Source organism: Hypanus sabinus, chromosome 3 (assembly GCF_030144855.1).
Source record: "Hypanus sabinus isolate sHypSab1 chromosome 3, sHypSab1.hap1, whole genome shotgun sequence".
In the NCBI taxonomy this organism is placed as follows: Eukaryota; Metazoa; Chordata; class Chondrichthyes; order Myliobatiformes; family Dasyatidae; genus Hypanus; species Hypanus sabinus.
Window position 1 is genome coordinate 162,141,215 of NC_082708.1, and position 19,821 is coordinate 162,161,035.

The 19,821-nt window shown below is 39.5% G+C and overlaps 2 protein-coding genes across 5 annotated transcripts in view; both read right to left on the reverse strand.

Annotated features, from left to right (window-relative positions):
- Positions 1-13,194, reverse strand: part of manba (mannosidase, beta A, lysosomal) — a 75,155-nt gene extending 61,961 nt beyond the window's left edge. The window contains exons 1-4 of one of the 3 annotated variants that reach the window (XM_059965521.1): positions 8,465-13,194; positions 5,138-5,232; positions 1,994-2,099; positions 1,458-1,502 (exon numbers count right to left, since the gene is read on the reverse strand). In XM_059965521.1, the coding sequence (XP_059821504.1) occupies positions 1,458-1,502; positions 1,994-2,099; positions 5,138-5,232; positions 8,465-8,653 (435 nt within the window). In that variant the 5' untranslated portion in view covers positions 8,654-13,194. Of the gene's footprint in view, positions 1-1,331; positions 1,503-1,993; positions 2,100-5,137; positions 5,233-8,464 lie in introns of all 3 variants that reach the window. The other 2 variants (XM_059965520.1, XM_059965522.1) reach the window with 2 other exon arrangements.
- Positions 13,195-13,337: 143 nt separating this feature from the next.
- Positions 13,338-19,821, reverse strand: part of LOC132391845 (ubiquitin-conjugating enzyme E2 D3-like) — a 34,761-nt gene continuing 28,277 nt past the window's right edge. For both annotated transcript variants that reach the window (XM_059965525.1, XM_059965523.1), the window contains one exon: positions 13,338-14,225. In XM_059965525.1, coding sequence (XP_059821508.1) covers positions 14,180-14,225 — 46 coding nt within the window. In that variant the 3' untranslated portion in view covers positions 13,338-14,179. The remainder of the gene's footprint in view (positions 14,226-19,821) is intronic.

A 19,821-nucleotide genomic window follows, 5' to 3' on the forward strand; every position in this document is an offset into this window, starting at 1 on the left:
AGACTCCCCCTTCTCCAGCCCTGTATCTCTTTCACTAATCAACTTCCCAGCTCTTTATCACCCCTCCCCCTCAAAGTTTCACTGATCACCTTGTGTTTCTCTCTCTCACCTTTTAAATTTACTCATCTTTTTTTCTCCAGTCCTGCCAAAGGGTCTCAGCCCAAAATGTCGACTGTACTTTTTCCGTAGATGCTGCCTGGCCTGCTGAGTTTCTCCAGCATTTTGTGTGTGTTGCCCATACTCTATGATCCCCTAACATCTAGAAATAATCATTGTTTCAAATGAACTCAACAACTGATCTTCCACAGAACACTTAGAAGTCTCACTGCCTTTCAAGCGAAGAAATTTCTCCTCACCTTGGATACAAATGGCTTACAATTACTGTGAGACTATGACCCCTGGTTCTGCACTCCTCAAACATCCTTCCTGCATGAAGCCTCTCATGCCAATCAGAATTTTGTAAACATCAGTGAGATCTACTCTCTTTCGTGTAAACAGAAGGAAATACAGTTCCACTCCACTCAATCTCTCCACTCATCTCTAGAACCAATCTTATTCTCAGTCTCTCTTTATGCATTCATATTGATTGTTGATGTTCCTCCAACAAATTGTGTTGCTCCTCCAGTAGACTGTTGGTTGCTTCAAGTACCAGCATCTGCAGACTCTTGTGTCTGTCCTTGCTTTGTTAACTCACCAGTCACAGTTTTATCAGTATTTCTAATTTATTTCTTGCATTCTCAACTTCTCCTTTTGACTGAATTATATTGATCTCGCTAACAAAATCTACACAAAGGCGTAGGATTTTAAAATAGATTCAATGCAGAACAGGTGAGCACTGAGAGATAACTGCAGCATCTGCTTCCTTTGTCCTTACACATAATCTGCACATTTTCAACTTAAATTTAACTTCATGTTTCCTCATTGTTTAATTTGCATAAACAAGAAATTTGTTAATCTACATACGTCTATTTATTTCTTTGAGCCTGAAGACCACACTCAATGGTTTGAAAACAGCTTCTTCCCTCCACAGATTTCTAAACGGTCCATGAACCCCATTCTACCTTTTTTGGATTATTTATTTATTTTTGTAATTTATAGTGATTTTATGTCTTTGCACTGTACCATTCCTGATAAACAATAACTTTCAAGTCATATGAGTCAGTGATTCTGATTCCGATTCCGGACTTTAGCAGGAGCTGGAGAAAACAGATTTCATCACACAAAGATGGACTGAAAATATTTACTCTCCAGATAACACATTATAAAGATCAAAAGCTTGAATCCTAAAACAAAAGACAAAATGTTGCCAATTCTCAGAGCCTCATGATCACCTTTCTCACAAAGTTGACATGACATTCGCCATTTTGCTGAGGTGGAGGGCAGTCAGGAGGCACTGAGTATGCCTTGTGCTGAGCATTCTGCTGTGCTGCATAAGAAATTGCTGATAAAAAGCGCACCTCAATGTAGTTTTGTTCCTTAATCACGTTAGTAGAATCGAAAGTCTAAAATGATGAATGAACCAAAATCAAAGATGTTAAAATGCATGAATATTAAGGTTTAATATTTACAAACAGTTCAGTCTTTGAAGTACTTTTAACAATATTGTACACAAAATTCCCTTCAAATTATTGATGCCAAATAAACTTGAAGAAAGAAACTAAGTTCTTTTCTTGATGGCTTGTTGGAAATAGTAAGCATTTATCCTGGAAATAAACGCAGGACATCATCTCCAGGTTCAAATCATCTGGCATGATTTGAATAAAGCATTTGCCTGAATATTTTACTAATTAACAAAACAATTGTAACTGAAAATTCCTGCTGAAGGGTTTCAGCCTGAATTATCAACTGTACTTTTATCCATAGATGCTGCCTGGCCTGCTGAATTCCTCCAGCATTTTGTGTGTGTAACTCAAAAGAAAATATTTTTATTACTAGTTAAAAATTCTCAATATGGCCTGTTGATGCTAAATAAGTTTTGTGCGGGTTCACTCACGTATCTGTGAAACATGTTATTAGATGTTCCAATTGTAACATTATTGATAAGGATTGTAGCAGCAGTGTCAAGACCATCACAGACTAGGTTTATTCTCTTCCACTTCCTGTTAAAACAAAGAAATGATAAGACATTATACAGACCTTAAATGTTCTAAGGGTGGGGAGTGGGCTGAGGAAGAAGAATGAAGATGAGAATCGGTGAGGAGAGGCTGGTGGATAAGCAATGTGGGGGGGGGGGGGGGGGAGATGAGTGTTTGAATCAGCCCCAAGCACTGAAGGGACCTCCTTTCTATCTCCTGTCATGGGATTCTTGCTGTTAAAACTACACCTGAGATGAGTCTAAGAATAGGGACGTGTAACTTTTTTAAGAATCATGGCTTAGCAAAAATCAAAAAATTTTCTAGGACAATTTTTGTTTGTTGGCTGATAAGACCATAAGAGATTGTGGAGGCATTAGTAAAGATCTTTCCAGAAACACTGGACTCTGGCGTGATTCTGGAGGACTGGAAAATTGTAAATGTCACTCCACTCTTTCAGAAAGGAGGGAGGCAGCAGAAAGGAAATTATAGACCAGTTAGCCTGACCTCCGTGGTTAGGAAGATGTTGGAGTCATTTACTTGGTGACACAAGACAAGATAGGACAAAGTCAGCGTGGTTTCCTTAAGGGGAAATCTTGCCTGACAAACCATTTGGAACTCTTTGAGGAGATTAAAATTAGGATAGATAAAGGGGATGCGGTGGATGTTGTACATTTGGATTTTCAGAAGGCCTTTGACAATGTGCCACACATGAGGCTGCTGACCAAGTTAAGAGCCCATGATATTACAAGAAAGTTACTAGTATGGTTACAGCATTGGGTTATAGGAAGGAGTCAGCAAGAGGGAATAAAACAATCCACTTTTGGTTGGCTGCCAGTGACTATTGGCTGCAGTCGGTGTTGGGACTGCTGCTTTTTATGCTGTATGTCAATGATTTAGATGATGAAATGGATAGCTTTGTTATCAGAATCAGGTTTATTATCACCGGCATGTGACATGAAATTTGTTAATTTAGCAGCAGCAGTTCAATGCAATACATAATAAAGAAAAAAAAGTTTGAAAAAAAAGTAAATCAATGACAGTATACGTACATTGAATAGGTTTAAAAACATGCAAAAATAAACAGAAATGCTGTATATTAAAAAATTTAAGTGAGGTAGTGAACAAGGGTTCATCGTCAATTTAGGAATCGGATGGCAGAGGGGAAGAAGCTGTTCCTGAATCACTGAGTGTGTGCCTTCAGGATTCTGTACCTCCTACCTGATGGTAACAGTGAGAAAAGGGCATGCCTTTTCATTAAGGAGGTCCCTAATAATTAATGCTGCCTTTCTGAGACACCGCTCCCTGAAGATGTCCTGAGTACTTTGTAGGCTAGTGTCCAAGATGGAGCTGACTAGATATATAACCCTCTGCAGCTTCTTTCGGTCCTGTGCAGTAGCCCCCACCCTCCACACCAGACAGTGATGCAGCCTCTCAGAATGCTCTCCACAGTACATCTATAGAAGTTTTTGAGTGTATTTGTTGACATGCCAAATCTCTTTTAACTCCTAATAAAGTGTAGCCACTGTCATGTCTTCTTTATAACTACATCGATATGTTGGGCCCTGGTTAGATCCTCAGAGATCTTGACACCCAGGAACTTGAAACTACTCACTCTCTGCTCTTCTGCTCCCTCTATGAGGATTGGTATTTGTTCCTTTGTCTTACCCTTCCTGAAGTCCACAATCAGCTCTTTTGTCTTAATGACGTTGAGTGCCAGTTTGTTGCTGCAGCACCACTCCACTAGTTGGCATATCTCACTCTTGTATGCCCTCTTGTCACCACCTGAGATTCTACCAACAATGGCTGTATCATCAGCAAATTTATAGATGGTCTTTGAGCTATGCCTAGCCACACAGTCATGGGTATATAGAGAGTAGAGCAGCGAGCTAAGCACACACCCCTGAGGTGCGCCAGTGATGATAACCGATTAGTAGAATGGGCAAGAAACTAGCAAATGAAATACAATGTTGGAAAATGCAGATTCATGCACTTTGGAGAAGAAATAAATGTGTAGACTATTTTCTAAATGGGGAGAAAATACAAAATTCTAAGATGCAAGAGGGCTTGGAAGTCCCTGTGCAGAAAAGTCTAAAGGTTAACTTGCAGGTTGAGTCAGTGGTGAGGAAGACAAATGCAATGTTATGTTCATTTCAAGAGATCAAGAATATACAAGCAGGAATGTGATGCTGAGTCTTAATAAGGCAATGCTGAGGACTCACCTTGAGTATTGTGAATAGTTTTGGGTTCCTTATCTAAGAAAAGATGTGCTGGAAGAGGGTTCAGAGGAGGTTCACAAGGATGTTTCCGGGAATGAAAGGGTGATCATATGAGGAACATGTGATGGTTCCGGGCCTTTACTCACTGGAATTTAGATGGGCAAGGAGGGATCTCATTGAAACCTTTCGAATGTTGAAAGGCCTCAACAGAGTAGATGTGGAAAAGATGTTAAACATGGTGAGACGTGTCTAGGACAAGAGGGCACAGCCTCAGGGGCATCCATTTAAAACAGAGATGTGGAAAAATTTCTTTAGCCAGAGGGTGATGAATTCGTGGAATTTTTACCACAGGCAGCTTTGGAGGCCAGGTCGTTGGGTGTATTTTGATTAATAGGTTCTTGATTGACCATGGCATCAAAGGTTACAGGGAGTGAGGCTAAGGAGGGGAAATAAAGGATCAACCATGATCGAATGGTGGGGCAGACGTGAAGGGCCAAATGGCCTAATTCTGCTCCTATGACTTATGGTCTTAACAGATCCCCTTAATGTGGCCTGACCTGCTGGGCATTTTCAGAGTTCAGCTTTTATCTCAAATTTCCACCATCTTGATTTCTAGATTTAATTGCACTTGTCTGAAGTTAACGTATATAGCTCAGTGCTTTGAATGTATTTCCCTATTCAGAAATGTTCAGCATTCCCAGTATTTTCTGGTTTTCGTTAAGTATTACAACATCTCAGTTGCAGTATTTGCCATTATATATCAAATTCTAGGACATCTTATCACCCACTCTCAGAAGGTACTCAGTTTTGAGGAAATGCATCTTTCACCCTACTAAACCAACCAACCTCACATCAGGAGGCAATGTGAAAGTCCGGCTGTAGGTCCAGTTGTCCAAAGCAATCCATCTGTAGGCCACATCATTAAACCTATAGTAGGGATCCTATAATTCAAAAAACAAGAGTAAGATTTCTATACATAAAAAGCTTTTCTTTTTTAGCACCTAATGATTATTCTTCAAAAATGAACTGAAGCCAGTTGTATTTAAGATTATCTCTAAATGCAGGACATCATCTCCTGAGCCTACAGCATGCAGTTTAATGGGTACAGGTGCTGAGATCTCCCTGCCCTGCAATACTGCAGCAGCACTGTCATCGAGACGGCAGCAATTTGAGGTAGCCACCGTCTTGAGTTCAGTTCAAAATGGTTAATAAATGTCAGGTTTGCCTATGTCCGTTCTTCCTGGGAAAATCATTTCAGTCCTGATGGTTTTGACCCAAGAAGTCAATAATTCTATTCCTTCCACACATGCTGCTTGACCTGATGAGTTCTTCTAGCACACTGCTTGTTTAGTAAAGGTAATTAAATACTTAAAGAATTCACAGTGCCTACACAAGTTTGTGATAATGGTCATAATCCAGGCAACTCTCCCCACTCCTGTTTTCTTTATCTCACTCATTTCAGCAAATGGTTTCATTCCTTTATTTCCCGCCACCTATCCAACCTTCCCTTAAATCCACCTATTCCCAAGTTGATTACTGACTCTCTGTGGGAGTGAAAGACAAGCACTAAAATAGGCAAGGCATTGAAGAAATCAGTCCTAAAATGAGCAAATGGGATTAGTGCAGATGGGCAAAATTGACTTGTTACTGTGATGTGTTACTCTATATGTATTGGGCTAAGGCCTGAAACTTTTCCTGACACACACAATAGAATACTGACATTCTCTGAATGAGGGGGGAATCACATTGAATCCCATTGAAAGGCCAAGATAAAGTGGGTGTGGAGAGAATGTTTATTTGAGAACCAGAATACACGGACATCTCTTTAGGAAAGTGATGAGGAATTTCTTTAGCCAGAGAGTGGTGAATCTGTGGAATTTATTGCCAACAGTTGTGGAAGTATATTTAAAGTGGAGGATGATAGGTTCTTGATTAATAAGGGTGTCAAATATTACAGAGAGAAGGCAGGAGAATGGGATTGAGGGGGTTAATAAATCAGCCATGATGCAATTGCGGAGTAAACACTATTCTGCTCCTATGTCTTATGGCAGGGGCCCCAGTCTGGGGTCCGCCCATGGTAGAGGTTCATGGCATAATAAAAGGATGGGAACCTATATCTTATGGTCTCTGTTTTGGAGTTGGGGAGGGAGGAAGAGAAGGAGGACAAATATTGTGCAAGACTTAATCGGTTCCATTTTCATTACTAAAAGTTTAACTCCCTGTTTATGATCAAAACAACTTCATGCTGTCCTTTTAATTCTCTTACATACTGCCTGAAATCAGCTACCAAGTTGTGATTGTGACAAGACTTCAAAAATACTTGATTCAATGTGAAGTACTTTAGAGTTTACTGACATCTTGATAAAAATTTTCCAAAAAGTGTCACAAGATCTTAATGCAGGGGTTCTCAACCTTTTTAATGCCATGGACTCTTACCATTAACTAAGGGGTCCATGGACCCCAGGTTGGGAACCCCTGGCTTAATGCAATTACCTTGAGCAAGCCAAGGGCTTTAATAATTTTTAATTATAGGATGTGGACTTTACAATCCAAGCCCAAATTTAATTGCCCATCACTAAATGTCCCAGAGAAGGCGAGTGTCAGATGTTTTCTTGATCTACAGGAAGTTGAGGAGTGAGTACACCCAAAATGCTGTTAGATACAGTTGTTGGTAATTAAGCACTCGCAACAGTACAAAACAAGATAGCATCTTGTGTTTTCTATATCCTTAAAAGTTCTAGCTCAATGGTGAAAGTGCTACCCTCTGAGACACATTATGTTTTTAACAGTTGAGGTCAGTATCTATCACCATCTTTAACTGCCCTGAAGAAGCCATGGAGCTCCTTTCTTAAACTGCTAAGCTTTGTTCCCTCGGCTCCTAAATTCAATTCCATGATTGATGAAGGCCAATACACCATCTACCTTCTTAGCCAAAGAGTCAACCTGCGCAACTGCTTTGAGTGTCCTACGGACTCGGACCCCAAGATCCCTCCGATCCTCCACACTACCAAGTCTTACCATTAATACTATATTCTGTCATCATACTTGACCTACCAAAATGAACCACTTCATACTTATCTGGGTTGAACTCTATCTGCCACTTCTCAGCCCAGTTTTGTATCCTATCAATGTCTCGCTGTAATCTCTGACAGCCCTCCACACTATCCACAACACCTCCAAACTCTGCGTCATCAGCAAACTTACTAACCCACCCCTCCACTTCCTCATCTGGGTCATTTATAAAAATCACAAACATAAGGGTCCCAGAACAGATCTCTGAGGCACACCACTGGTGACCGACCTCCATGCAGAATACAACCACTCTGTCTTCTGTGGGCAAGCCAGTTCTGGATCCACAAAGCAATGTTCCCTTGGATCCCACACCTCCTTGAGAGTACCAAAAGCTAAAGTCACCCAGTAAGAGGAGAATATTCTGTAAAGTTGTGCCTGAATAGCTTTAGGGAGGTATAAGGAATGGAGTCTGAACCTGCTCAGAGGCTGAGCACCAGGAGTATATTTAAAAACTCAGATGAGGCTTGCTTTTGCAGTTTGATCTGAAATCCACCGATATGGCCCACAGAACAGTAACATTTGCTAAATTACATTCTGCAGATTGTGCAACCACTTGCAGACTTGTGACTCAAAAATGAGTGCTATCCACAGGGCTGCACCTCAGATACCACTTATTGTTACCCTGCCCAACCAGAGTTGACTCAATCCTGGTGGAGATTTGTTCCCCTTCTAAGCACATACCCCACCCCATATGCTCTTCCCCACCCCACCCTCAGCACTGGTCACTCCCAACACTGCTAGAGTCAGGTTTATTATCATCGGCATGTGACGTGAAATTTGTTCCCGAGCATAGATCACTCCCCACTACCATCCTAACCACCGGCACTGGACACCCCACACTAACACAAGCATCACTCTAACCCTCAACACCGGTCATTCCCGAAACTGCTCTAACCCCTAGCACTGGTCACTCCCCACCTCACCTTAACAACCTACACTGGAAACTCCCCCCTCCCCCCCCAACTGCCCTCATCCTCAATACCGGCCATTCCCTGCACCGACCGGCCCCGTCGCCCTCCACCACTGTGTTCCCTCCAGTGGGAACACATGCCCAAAACCTTCCCATCCTCCCCGCACCGGGATCAGACGATGGGACCTCACCTGAATAACGCCGCCATGAAGCAGCGCGCTGTGGACGTTCCCGGGAACCGTGGCGGGCGTGCGCACGCTTCCGTTACCGTTGCGGACCTCCCAGAAGCTTCCACTCAGGCTGTAGAGCTGGGCGTGTACGGCGGTGGCGGTGGCGGCAGCAAGCAGCAGAGTGATCACGCTTGGGCACGGCGCCGGCATCACCGTAAGCGTTCGGCCTCGCCACCGTGCGCACGGAATGGTGCCAAGGCCGAGCGGCTAGTGAAACGTCAGACGCGAGGTCGCTCTTCCTGCGCCACAGTGCGATGCTCCCTCGGCCCTCCCACCGTGCGGCACTCCCTCGGCCCATCATTCTGGAATAGGCCTTGCCCCGACCTTGGACATTCGCTTGTAACTCGTGACGATCAGGGTACCGGCGTGGATTTGCGAGTGAACACTGGGAGAGAACGCCATTACTCCTTTAATGCTAAAACACAATTGCAGCTTCACCCGTCTGTTAGTGATCATGCTATGGTATGTGATCGAAATGTAAGGAACCAAAAGGATAGCTGTGCCTGCAGATGTATTTTTTTGTATACAATGAACTATTGACACAAACCATGATCTTAGCTCTTTAATGAACGTTTCCTGCATCACTTACTGAAATTAAACAGTAGCCGTTATAAACTACATGGAATAGAAATCTACATGGATATGAATCAGGTTGTCATGTTTTTATTATGATACAAAATAACTTTGCAAAAAAATTTACAAAATTAGTTTCTCTATTGACTTCTTTAAAACAAGTACACATCACTCAGCATACATGAGATAAATACCCTCCTGCTTTCTTAGATTTATGAAGTTTAATAATCGTTTACTATTCTCCAGTCCAAATACATTGAAAACTGAGTTAGCAGATCCCATGTAGGTGTATTACTTGCATAAAGTTGTCCCACATCTTTTAAAATTAAATTTAAAACTATTTAAATATTGACAGATCAATACTACAATACTTTTCAAATATGACTTTGCTCCATGGAATTCAGACTGGATATCCATGGTGGAGTCACATTTAAAGAAAATCAAGCAGCATGAGTATACTGTTGATAGCTATGATCTCATGAAAAGATTATTAATTCCCAAATAGGTATTTTCTATAAGTAAACACCAAGTACAGGGAACAGACAAATGCAATAGCTCCTTTTCAGACACAGCACAGCGTCAATGGATTCAATAACAACCTTTACTATAAAATTCCATAATCTTTAAAGAGATCAAGGGCAGGCCTATTTTAAAATTTAGAGTGAAACGGTCATAGATTTTCAGCATCATGATTTAATATTTTTACTTTCATATGGGAAATGAGGGATGAATGGCACAAAAACAGAAGCAAGTAGCACAAAACAATTTAGTTTGTGATCATGGTTCTACTTGAATAATTTGCACATGAATCTTTTATTAGAACATATTTAATGCAGCTTTAACAGCAGTTTTTGTTGAATGGGTTCAGTCCAATTCATTACCTATTAAAATTGCCTGGAAAAAGTACATCATTGAACAATTCAATATTCACATGAACAGAATTTATAGAGGGGAAGATTTTTCTTTTGGAGGGGAGAGATGATGATGATGTTATTCATGTTTAGGATTCATACAGGTGAAAGCATGGTTGTTAGTCAAGGCCTGGAAGAAATGAGCAAGAGAACCATTAGGTCCAGAGTGTGTGATGGTGTAGAGATCTGAAAATTCGGACAAGAATTTTAATCACGTGGACTAGCAGGTACATAGTGCAAGCTTAGGGAGATAGGCAAATGGGGCTGGTGCAAAGTGTCAACTTCAATGTTTGGGATAAGTACAAATTTAGCAGCCAGAAGAATTATTGGAATACAGAAGTAATATTTCAGCAACTAATGGCTGTAAAGATAGGATTAGGGGTGTGTGAAGTAAGAATCAAAACAGTAAATGGTCAGTTAGCATTTCAGGTGTGACTGTTTCAGATTGATAAGAAATCTTTCCATTTATGCTGTTTTATCTAACTACTACTGGCATGCACCTCCATAATTATCTCAAATTTCTAACATCAGCCATATTTTACTTTTTATGGTCAAACGATTACAATCTGGTGTAGTCCCTAGATTAGAGCTGGGAGATTACATGGCAAGCAAGATGATTGTTTCTATCCCTTGATTAAAGAAAATGTTGGTTACTTGAAATTAGATAGGCAATATTACAAAAGCAAATGGTGGAGAGGAAAGGACTGAAAACCAAAGTTTCCATGGTTCAAGAAATCCCAGCATGTTACAAAGCTTGAAATACAAGGTAGTTATTAAAATCCAGCAGGATCAAGTATTCCTCTTTCAGTCTACTGTATCAAATCTAATAAATTAGGGAAACATGCTGCAGATACTGGAACTGTGAGATTAAACAGGGGTAGCATTAATGTTAACATTTCAGAATAATGTTCCATTGAAATTCTGTTAAAATAACCCACATCAAAACATTTTAAAATGAACTGGAGGCACTGAAAAGTGACTGCTTCAGATCTGAGACCTTCACCTCAAATGATAACTACATTTATGTGCACAGATACTAACCATCCCAGCATTTCCTAATCCTAAAAATTAAAACTCTTGGTCACCTGAATGATGCAGATTTAAAACTCAAGGCACATGACTTAAAATAGATTTAACTGATTTATACTAGAAATTCAAGAGTAACAAATAATATGAAAATAGTTTATGACAAAATTACAAGTACACGCACAAGTATTTAGTTTTTCTATACCTTAGGTTAATAAGAGTTATGGATGGCTGAGAGCTCGTTTTTGGACTACCATAATATACGATTTCTTCACAGGTCTGAGTTACAATAACATTTAATAACTGATTTGAATACTTGGATTCAATCTGGACACTCTGCCACAAGATAACCCCTACTGGTCTTCAGCAACATTTTCCACTTTATTCTACAAATAACAAAAGTACTCACTCACACACAGGTTTTATTTTAAAGTATGCCTAACACAGTTCAACTTTAAATGGCTCAGCTTCTCTTTGTTTATGCATCAAGTCCAATTGTGTATTTCAGTTCATAACTTCAGTGATGTGTAGAACCCTTTTCACTTCACCACCTCATTCCAAGCACACAATCCAACTATGGTGTCAGTAACATACTAGTTCTGATGGAAATGTGGAAAGAAAGATACATTTGGATAGGCACATAGATGCAAGGAAGATGGAGGAATATGGACATTGTATAGGTACGAGGGATTGGGCATTTTTGATTTGCTTTTTAGCTGGTTTGGCACTACACTGTGGGCCAAGGGGCCTGTTCCTGTGTTGTACTGTTTTATGGACAGCACCTGTGTGCGCACATGCAAACACACAATTTTAAGTACCAAGTTCTCTGATTGAGGGTATATCTGAAAACCTTTTCTCCACACAAGATGGAAAAATGGATTTCCAAAAGTGAGTGCAAGTGGTCAAGTGAAATAGAAAAACAAACAACTGATCGGTCAAATCATCATCCTGAAATTAGCAGAGCCACTAATCTATCATTCAGCTTTCAAATTATCAGAAGCCAGCCTTGTATCACTAGTGGTTTGGTACCAAAATAAGGAAGATATGAAATAGGGTTATAGACAATCGTCAGTTTAGGAGGGTGGAGGTGGGTAGGGAAGAAATTAATTCGGCCCAAAGCAAATTGTTGGCATCATGTAAAACAATGAAAAGAGGATGCTGAGTCTTGCAAGAATCACAGACTGCAAGGAATTAAAATACCATACATTTGACAAATTTAGCCTGATTCGAACAAATCAAGTAATTTAAGCCCAAGATGTCACCAAAATATTTCATTGTACTTGATGTTGTATAGAATTGTAGAATACTAAAGTGCAATTTATTATATGTGTAGAGCGCTCTCTGGATTTGCACTAGGGATACTTACCACATGGGAGAAATTGTCAATTGCTACTGTAAACTACCATGTCGCCTTTTCACAGTCCACCTCCTTCAGAATTGTTCATAAATTTAAAAATCAACAAATATTCCAGCAAGATTAAATGTCTGAAACAAGAGCCAAGTTTACATCAAACAATAGACTCAACTGCTAGAACAGAATAAAATCAGAAATGCAAGTTAAAACTCTAGAAAATTAAGGCTAATCATTTAAAAAGTTTGAAAGTGAAATCCAATTTTGCTGTAGTCCAGAATTCCTTCTAGTTTTAAACTCTTGCTGTAACTTTATTGTAGTAACATTAATTACTGCCTTGAAATTTAGTTTATATAAAAATCATTCTAAATTCTTACGAATTACATCTACACACTGAAAAGTTTGAAAATTGAAGCACATTGATTTTCATAATTAACCCTTCTTTCTCTTAAAAGAATGAAATCACAAAAGTCTTAAGATTGTAAACAAATGTCAAAAAAATGAGAAACTATGTTTAAGATGGGGACATATTCATTTCAATTACAGTTTCTGGCTTCCAATATTTAAAATTATATAACAGCTAGTCTCTCAACAAAACTGACTGTAAACATTAGCAACAATCCCACAAGATAGCTTTAAGTATATAAAATAATTTATAGCTGCAGATGTCTGCATGTTACACATCATTCAACCCATACTCAAATTCAAACTAAGCTGACTAATTTCTGGAACTATATTTTAATTTAAAATTTCAACTAAAAATAATCATTGTAGTCCTATGTGAACATGGACACTATATAGAGTGCTCAGAGAACCAAGATTGAGCACTAAAGCATTTAAAACTACTGATTTAAATTGTTTGGCAAAACTGTTTTCATAAATAACCTTGAAAAGCTACCAATTAAAGTTATCATCACTTCAACATAGCTGTACCTTAAAAGGTTGTACTCCATTCATCCAGGCTGCTCAAACATTGGTTTATGCAACTTTATTAAAAGAAAAACCCAATGAATACAAGCTATTAGTTGATCGGTCTACCGTGAAATGAGAACCATTACTCAGTGCCATGTAGAAGTGTTGTGGTAAACAGATCAACTGATAGTTGCATTTTGTTTTGTAAAAAGTAGCACTGTAAATGAAATTTACAAAATGATTTGAGTTTGTTCGCTTGGGGAGGAAGATTAAGAGACAGTAACTTCCATTTCCATTCTGCGTAAAACCAACAAAAACCTTAAGTCATTCCTTTTATTAACATGCATAAAATACAGCATATATTTTAATTAATGTCGACGTTATAACGTTCTGAACCAATCCACCATTCATAACAAAGTTATGAGCATGAAGTAAATAGACTCAAATACTATTTTATCAGGGGAAAATGAAAGATGCTGCCCCATTAATACAGCAATCTTTAAAGAAAAGAATTTGACCCATTTAATTTCAGGTAAAAATCAGCACTTATTTCAATACAGAATGGTTTTAATCTCATAACCAAGTTATTATGAAGGTATTGGCCACTTAACACATGCTCCATATATAAAGGAGGTCAAAATTTCAGATGATTGATGAAACTACATTAGAAATCCAGTGGTCTTTCCAAGCACGAAGTACTAAACTGCCTTCTCACAAGAACATGTGAATGGGGGTGGAGGAGAAGGAGGAGGAATGAGGAGAGGATAAGGTTAAGGGATGGGAAGAGGGGTATGAAAGATGTGATCTTACAAGGGGGCAGCCAAATAGTAAAATCATAAATCAGTAATTTAAAAGTTTATTCCAGCTATGATGCAAGATATTTGAACTCCAAGGTATCAGGTTTCACATTGCATATTTGTGAGTCCATTCCCGAGCTGTTTTGTTGTACCTGCAAATAAAAAGGAGAGGCATTAATTTACATATTGATGCACTTGTATGGAAAACAGAGACACTATTCACAACAAGACAAAAAAAAACTGACATTGGCCATTAACACAAAAGCACATCAAGGAAGTGAAGCATGTTTAAGTACCAACAGATAAGGAGGAAATCATCTATTCAGCAAACTGTAAGGGCACATTAGGGGCACACAGGGAAATATTCTTAAGCTTCTGTTGCTGACTTCAATTGTAGCTTAAGGTTTTGATCATGTTTATGCAGGATGGACAAAAGGTGAGTAAGACATTGTATGTTCATCTCCAAAAAATGAAATGAAAAAACAACTTCAATAAAGATAAAAGAAAAATTACTCTTCAATGTAAATGAGCAGCATCTACACACAAAAGTAATGTGGCTTATTACAACTAGTTGTATATTTGACCATTTGCAAATGATAATTATACAAGGCTACCATTCAACAAACTCAACACATAATTTCTATTGAGAATCCCTGAAAACGGTTTCACTTTCGTTCCAATCATTTCCCCCCTCATCATAAGATATAGGAGTAGAATTAAGCCATTCGGCCCATCGAGTCTGCTCCGCCATTCAATCATGGCTGATCTTTTTTCTCCCCACTCCTCAGCCCCATTCCGTGTAACCTTTGATGCTACGTCCAATCAAGAACCTATCAAGCTCTGCCTTAAATATACCCAATGACCTGGCCTCCGCAGCTCCCTGTGGTAATAAATTCCACAAATTCACACACCCTGGCTACAGAAATTTCTCCACATCTATTTTAAATAGATGCCCCTCTATCCCGAGGCTGTGCCCTTTTGTTCTAGACTCACCCACCATGGGAAATGTCCCTTCAACATCTACACTGTATTGGCCTCTCAACATTCAAAGGGTTTCAATGAGATTCCACCCCCCCCCATCCTTCTAAATTCCAGCGAGTACCAACCTAGTACAAACGTTCCTCGTATGATAACCTTTTTAGCCTTGAAATCTCCTTGTGAACCGCCTCTGAACCATCTCCAATGACAGCACATCTTTTCTTAGATGAACCCAAAACTGTTCACAACACTCAAGGTGTAGTCTCACCAGCACCTTATAAAGCCCAACCAATAGAAAGACCTTCTCAACTTTATTTTTGAAACAAGGAACTTAACCAGTTTGGCCATGGACCATCATAGTGCCTGAATCAGATATTTCTTCAAACACCAAAACATACAATTCTAAAGTTTGATTTTCCTTTTTATCTTCAGAGAAAGTACAATAACAGGCTGCAATTACACCCACGTAGCGAATTAGCCTACTAACCCACGTATCTTTGAAATGTGGCTGGAAACCCATGCGGTCATGGGGAAAACAATATCTTCTTACGGACAGCAGTGGAATTGAACCCACATTACTGGCACTGTAGTGCAGAGCAGTAGATACTGATGCCATATGTGGAGTTTGCACGTGCTCCCTGCGACAATGTGAATTTCCCCAGGGGCTCTGTTTTTCTCCCACAACCTAAACACTTACGTTAAGTGCCAGCTGTAAATTATCATAGTGGATTCATAGGGGAATAAGTGGGTATGGAGAACGGGCTACAAGAAAATAATCAGGATATAGAACTGAATTGGTTTGAGTCAGAGTTGGTTCAATAGACTGAATTGCCATCTGTGCATCGTAAATACATTCCAACAGTGACAATGAAGACAATGCTAACTTAACCCAATTCTTGGAATTTTGGAAACCTTCCTCAAACCTTAAAAGCTTGATTTTACCTGAGAATGGAGACACAAGATCGCAGATGCTAGAAATCTGAAGCAACACACTAAATGCTGGCTGACGACGTCAGTCCCAGATGATATGAAATGTCGACTGCTTATTTCCCTTCCCAGATGCTGCCTGACCTGCTGAGTTCCTCCAGCATTGTTTTTTTATTAACGTGAGAATCCCTGCATTACAATTTCAGTCCAGTCCTTAGGAGGATTGTACTTGCTCAACTTCATATTTAACACTGCTACACTCTTGACCTAAAGGCTGAAATGTACCACACAAATGGTTAATTATTTGCCTTATTAATCACTTGGTGCAAATGCAAATGATGTTGATATTCCGTGATTTGTAGGCACATACAGCTAAGTTCTTTTTGTATGGCAACACCACCCAATCAAACACTATTAAAATAATTTACTTTTTTGTTAAATGAAGCAAAGTGAATGATCTCACATTTTCCTATACATCTGTCCATGGTCTCATCCACTTAGTTCTTTTATATGCCCTTGCAGCCTTCTTACATCATCCTCCCTCCTCATAATCCTATCTGCTTTTGACAACAACCTGAGAATATGACATTTGGTAGCCCCTTCAACAAACATGGATACAGACAGTGAAATGGGGTCCTAAGTACAAATCCCTGGATAATCCCATTAGTTACAGTCTGCCAACACAAATATAATTACCGTATTCCCCACTCCGGTATTTTCTGTAAAGTTACAAATTCTCAATTCATTAATAAAAAGCAGAGTGGTGATGCCAGTTATGAAAGGCAATGGTCAGAGCATACCTAAGATGGTGGTCTCCATATTTAATGATGCAAATTCATTGGAAGCAATACAGATTTCTAAGTTATTCCTATAATGGGAGATGAATGGAGGCTAGGTTTGCATTCAATGAGGTGATGTGTGATGACTGCAACATAGAATCCTGAGGAGGGTCTTGACAAGGTGAACTTAGAGGGTGTTTCCCTAACTGCATATAATTTAGTCTGTTTCTTTGTACTGCCAATTTGAACCAACTAAAGCCAACAAGTTGAATTCTAGTGATCAAAAATCAAATAAGGTCACATGTCAAAGTAATCCCCAGCAAGTCTTAATGACAAATACATTGTACCTAACTGCTCAAAGCCCTGCAACATGCAAAATAGACTACATTACCAAAAATCCCAAATGGCTAGCAGATTTCAGACCTATGTTAACTTAGAAATATTCACACAAACCACAGTGAATTCAGTGTATTACACCCTCATTCAAATTAGACCCTCATTTAACAGGTTAGCAAAATAGATAAATTAATTCTGATAATTATTTTCACAACAGAAAGAATTGATTAGATTCCATTTCTAAAATCACCCCACTGCTTCCTTTTATGATATTGTAATCTCTCAGTTCAAGACAGAATTTTGATCTACCATACTATTATAAAAAGATAAAAGCTGAAAGTTCCAACACTTCCTCTTCAGCATTAAATTTAATATGACTGGTATATGTGGTGAAATTTGTTGTTTTACAGTATGAGTACATTGCAATACATAATTTAAAAACTAAATTACAGTAAGAATATTTAAAAAAATTAAACGTAAAACAAAATATTAAGGCCGTGTTTATGGATTCATGGTCCATTCAGAAATCTGATGGCGGAGGGGAAAAAGCTGTTCCTGATACATTGAATGTGTGTCTTCACGCTCCAAAGGGCATATCCTGCGTGACAGGTGCTCTTAATGATAGATGCCACACTTCTGAGGCATTGCCTTTTTCATGTGTCCTCGATTCTGGGGAGGCTAATGCCCATGATAGAGCTAGCTGAATTAACAACTTCATGCAGCTTTTTCCAATCACGTACAGTGGCCCCTCAATACCATATGGTAACACAACCAGTTGTCAGCTCTCCACATCTGCAAAAATTTGACAGCATCTTCGGTGACATACTAATTTTCCTCAAACTCCTAATGAAATATAGCCGCAGTCTTTGTAATTGTATCAATGTTGGGCTCAGGATAATCTTCAGAGATATTGATACCCAGGAACTTGAAATTGCTCACTCCACTGCTGATCCCTCGATGAGGACTGGTGTGTTCCCTCAATTACTCCTTCCTGAAGTCCACAATTAATTCCTTGGTATTACAGATGTCAGTGCAAGGTTTTCATAGGTTGTACCTCGGCTTCTTGGATAGTCCTGGATCTTCAGTCTTGAATGCTACAGATCTAACCTTCAACAAACTATGAATCCCGTTTCATTCACGGCTTTTGGTTTGGGCATGTCCGGTACTTTCTTGAAGGCACATACTCATCCACAAAAGTCAGTGACATCTGTGGCGTATTCATTCAGATTTGAAGACAAATCCCTGAATATTGTCCAGTTCACCAATTCAAAGCAGTCCTGTAAGCACTCCTCCACCTCCCTTGACCATATTTTCTTGGTCGTCATCATTGGTAATGCAGTTTTTAGTCTCTGCCTACATGCAGGGAGTAGAATTACAGCCAGGTAATTAGATTTTCCAAAAGTGTGGGTATGGGATGGCACAGTAAGCATACTTGATGGTGGCCTAACAATAGGCAAGTATGTTGGCTCCTCTGATTCCACAGGTGATGCGCTGGCGACAGTAATTCAGAGATTTCTTGAAGCTGGCCTGGTTGAAAATCCCACAATGATCAGAAAAGCATCTGTGTATGCTGTTTGACGAGAAAATCTGCAGATACTGGAAGTCAAAGCAACACACACAAAATGCTAGAGGAACTCAGAAGGCCAGGTAGCATCTATGGAAAAGAGTAAATAGTCAATGCTTCAGGCCAAGACCCTTCATCATTGAGTCCTGATGAAGGGTTTTGCCCCGAAACGTCAACGGTTTACTCTTTTCCATAGATGTTGCCTGGCCTGCTGAGTTCCTCTAGTATTTTGTGTGGGTATCCTATTTCTTCAGATTGAGATGTCTTCACAGCCATGTCCTACTTCAGCAGAGTAATTTGTAAAGCAATAGCATTACAGCTAGGAAATGCATGTCAAGAAGTCCAGAGGTTCCACTGTCCTTCACCCACAACAATTCGCCATCTTCTCAAACAAGAGAAAATCTGCAGATACTGGAAATTTGAGCAACACACAAAACGCTTACCCCTCAGATCTCTTTAATTATTCCTCTCTCACATTAAGACCATGATTTCCAGCTCTGGATCCCCTTACCTGGGGTGGGGGGGAAAATCAACTTTCTAACCTATCTCAACGCCTCAATTTTATCAATATCCAGCAAGTTTACCTGCCACCCGCCCCACCCCCCATTCTATGTACCAGTCACAATAAACCCAGCTTACCCAATCTCTTCTTAAAACTAGTCCTCCATTCCAGACATTTGCTGCTGGATCTCTTTTGCACTCCCTATTGTTACCATTTACTTCCTGTAGTATATGACAACAACTGTATACAGTAACACATAAGTGCACTCTAATTGGTGTTTTATATAGCTGCAAAATGACTCCACAACTCTTATATGCAATGACTCAGCCTATGAAAACAAGTACACCAAATACTCTCGTCTTTACTCTATCAACCCTGTCATAACTTTCAGCGATTAAGTGCTTGCAAATCCCAAGGTCTCCTTGTACATCGACATTTTATTTTTTAATTTATTCAGAGATAAAGCATGGAACAGCCCCTTCTGGCCCAAAGAGTTGCCCCACCCAGCAACCAACCTACTTAACACCAGCCTAATCACACAATTTATAGTTACCAATTGACTTACTAACTGGTACATCTTTGGACTGTGGGAGGAAACCCACGTGCTCACAGGAAGGACATACAAACTTCTTACACAGAGATCATTGGGAATTGAACTCAAG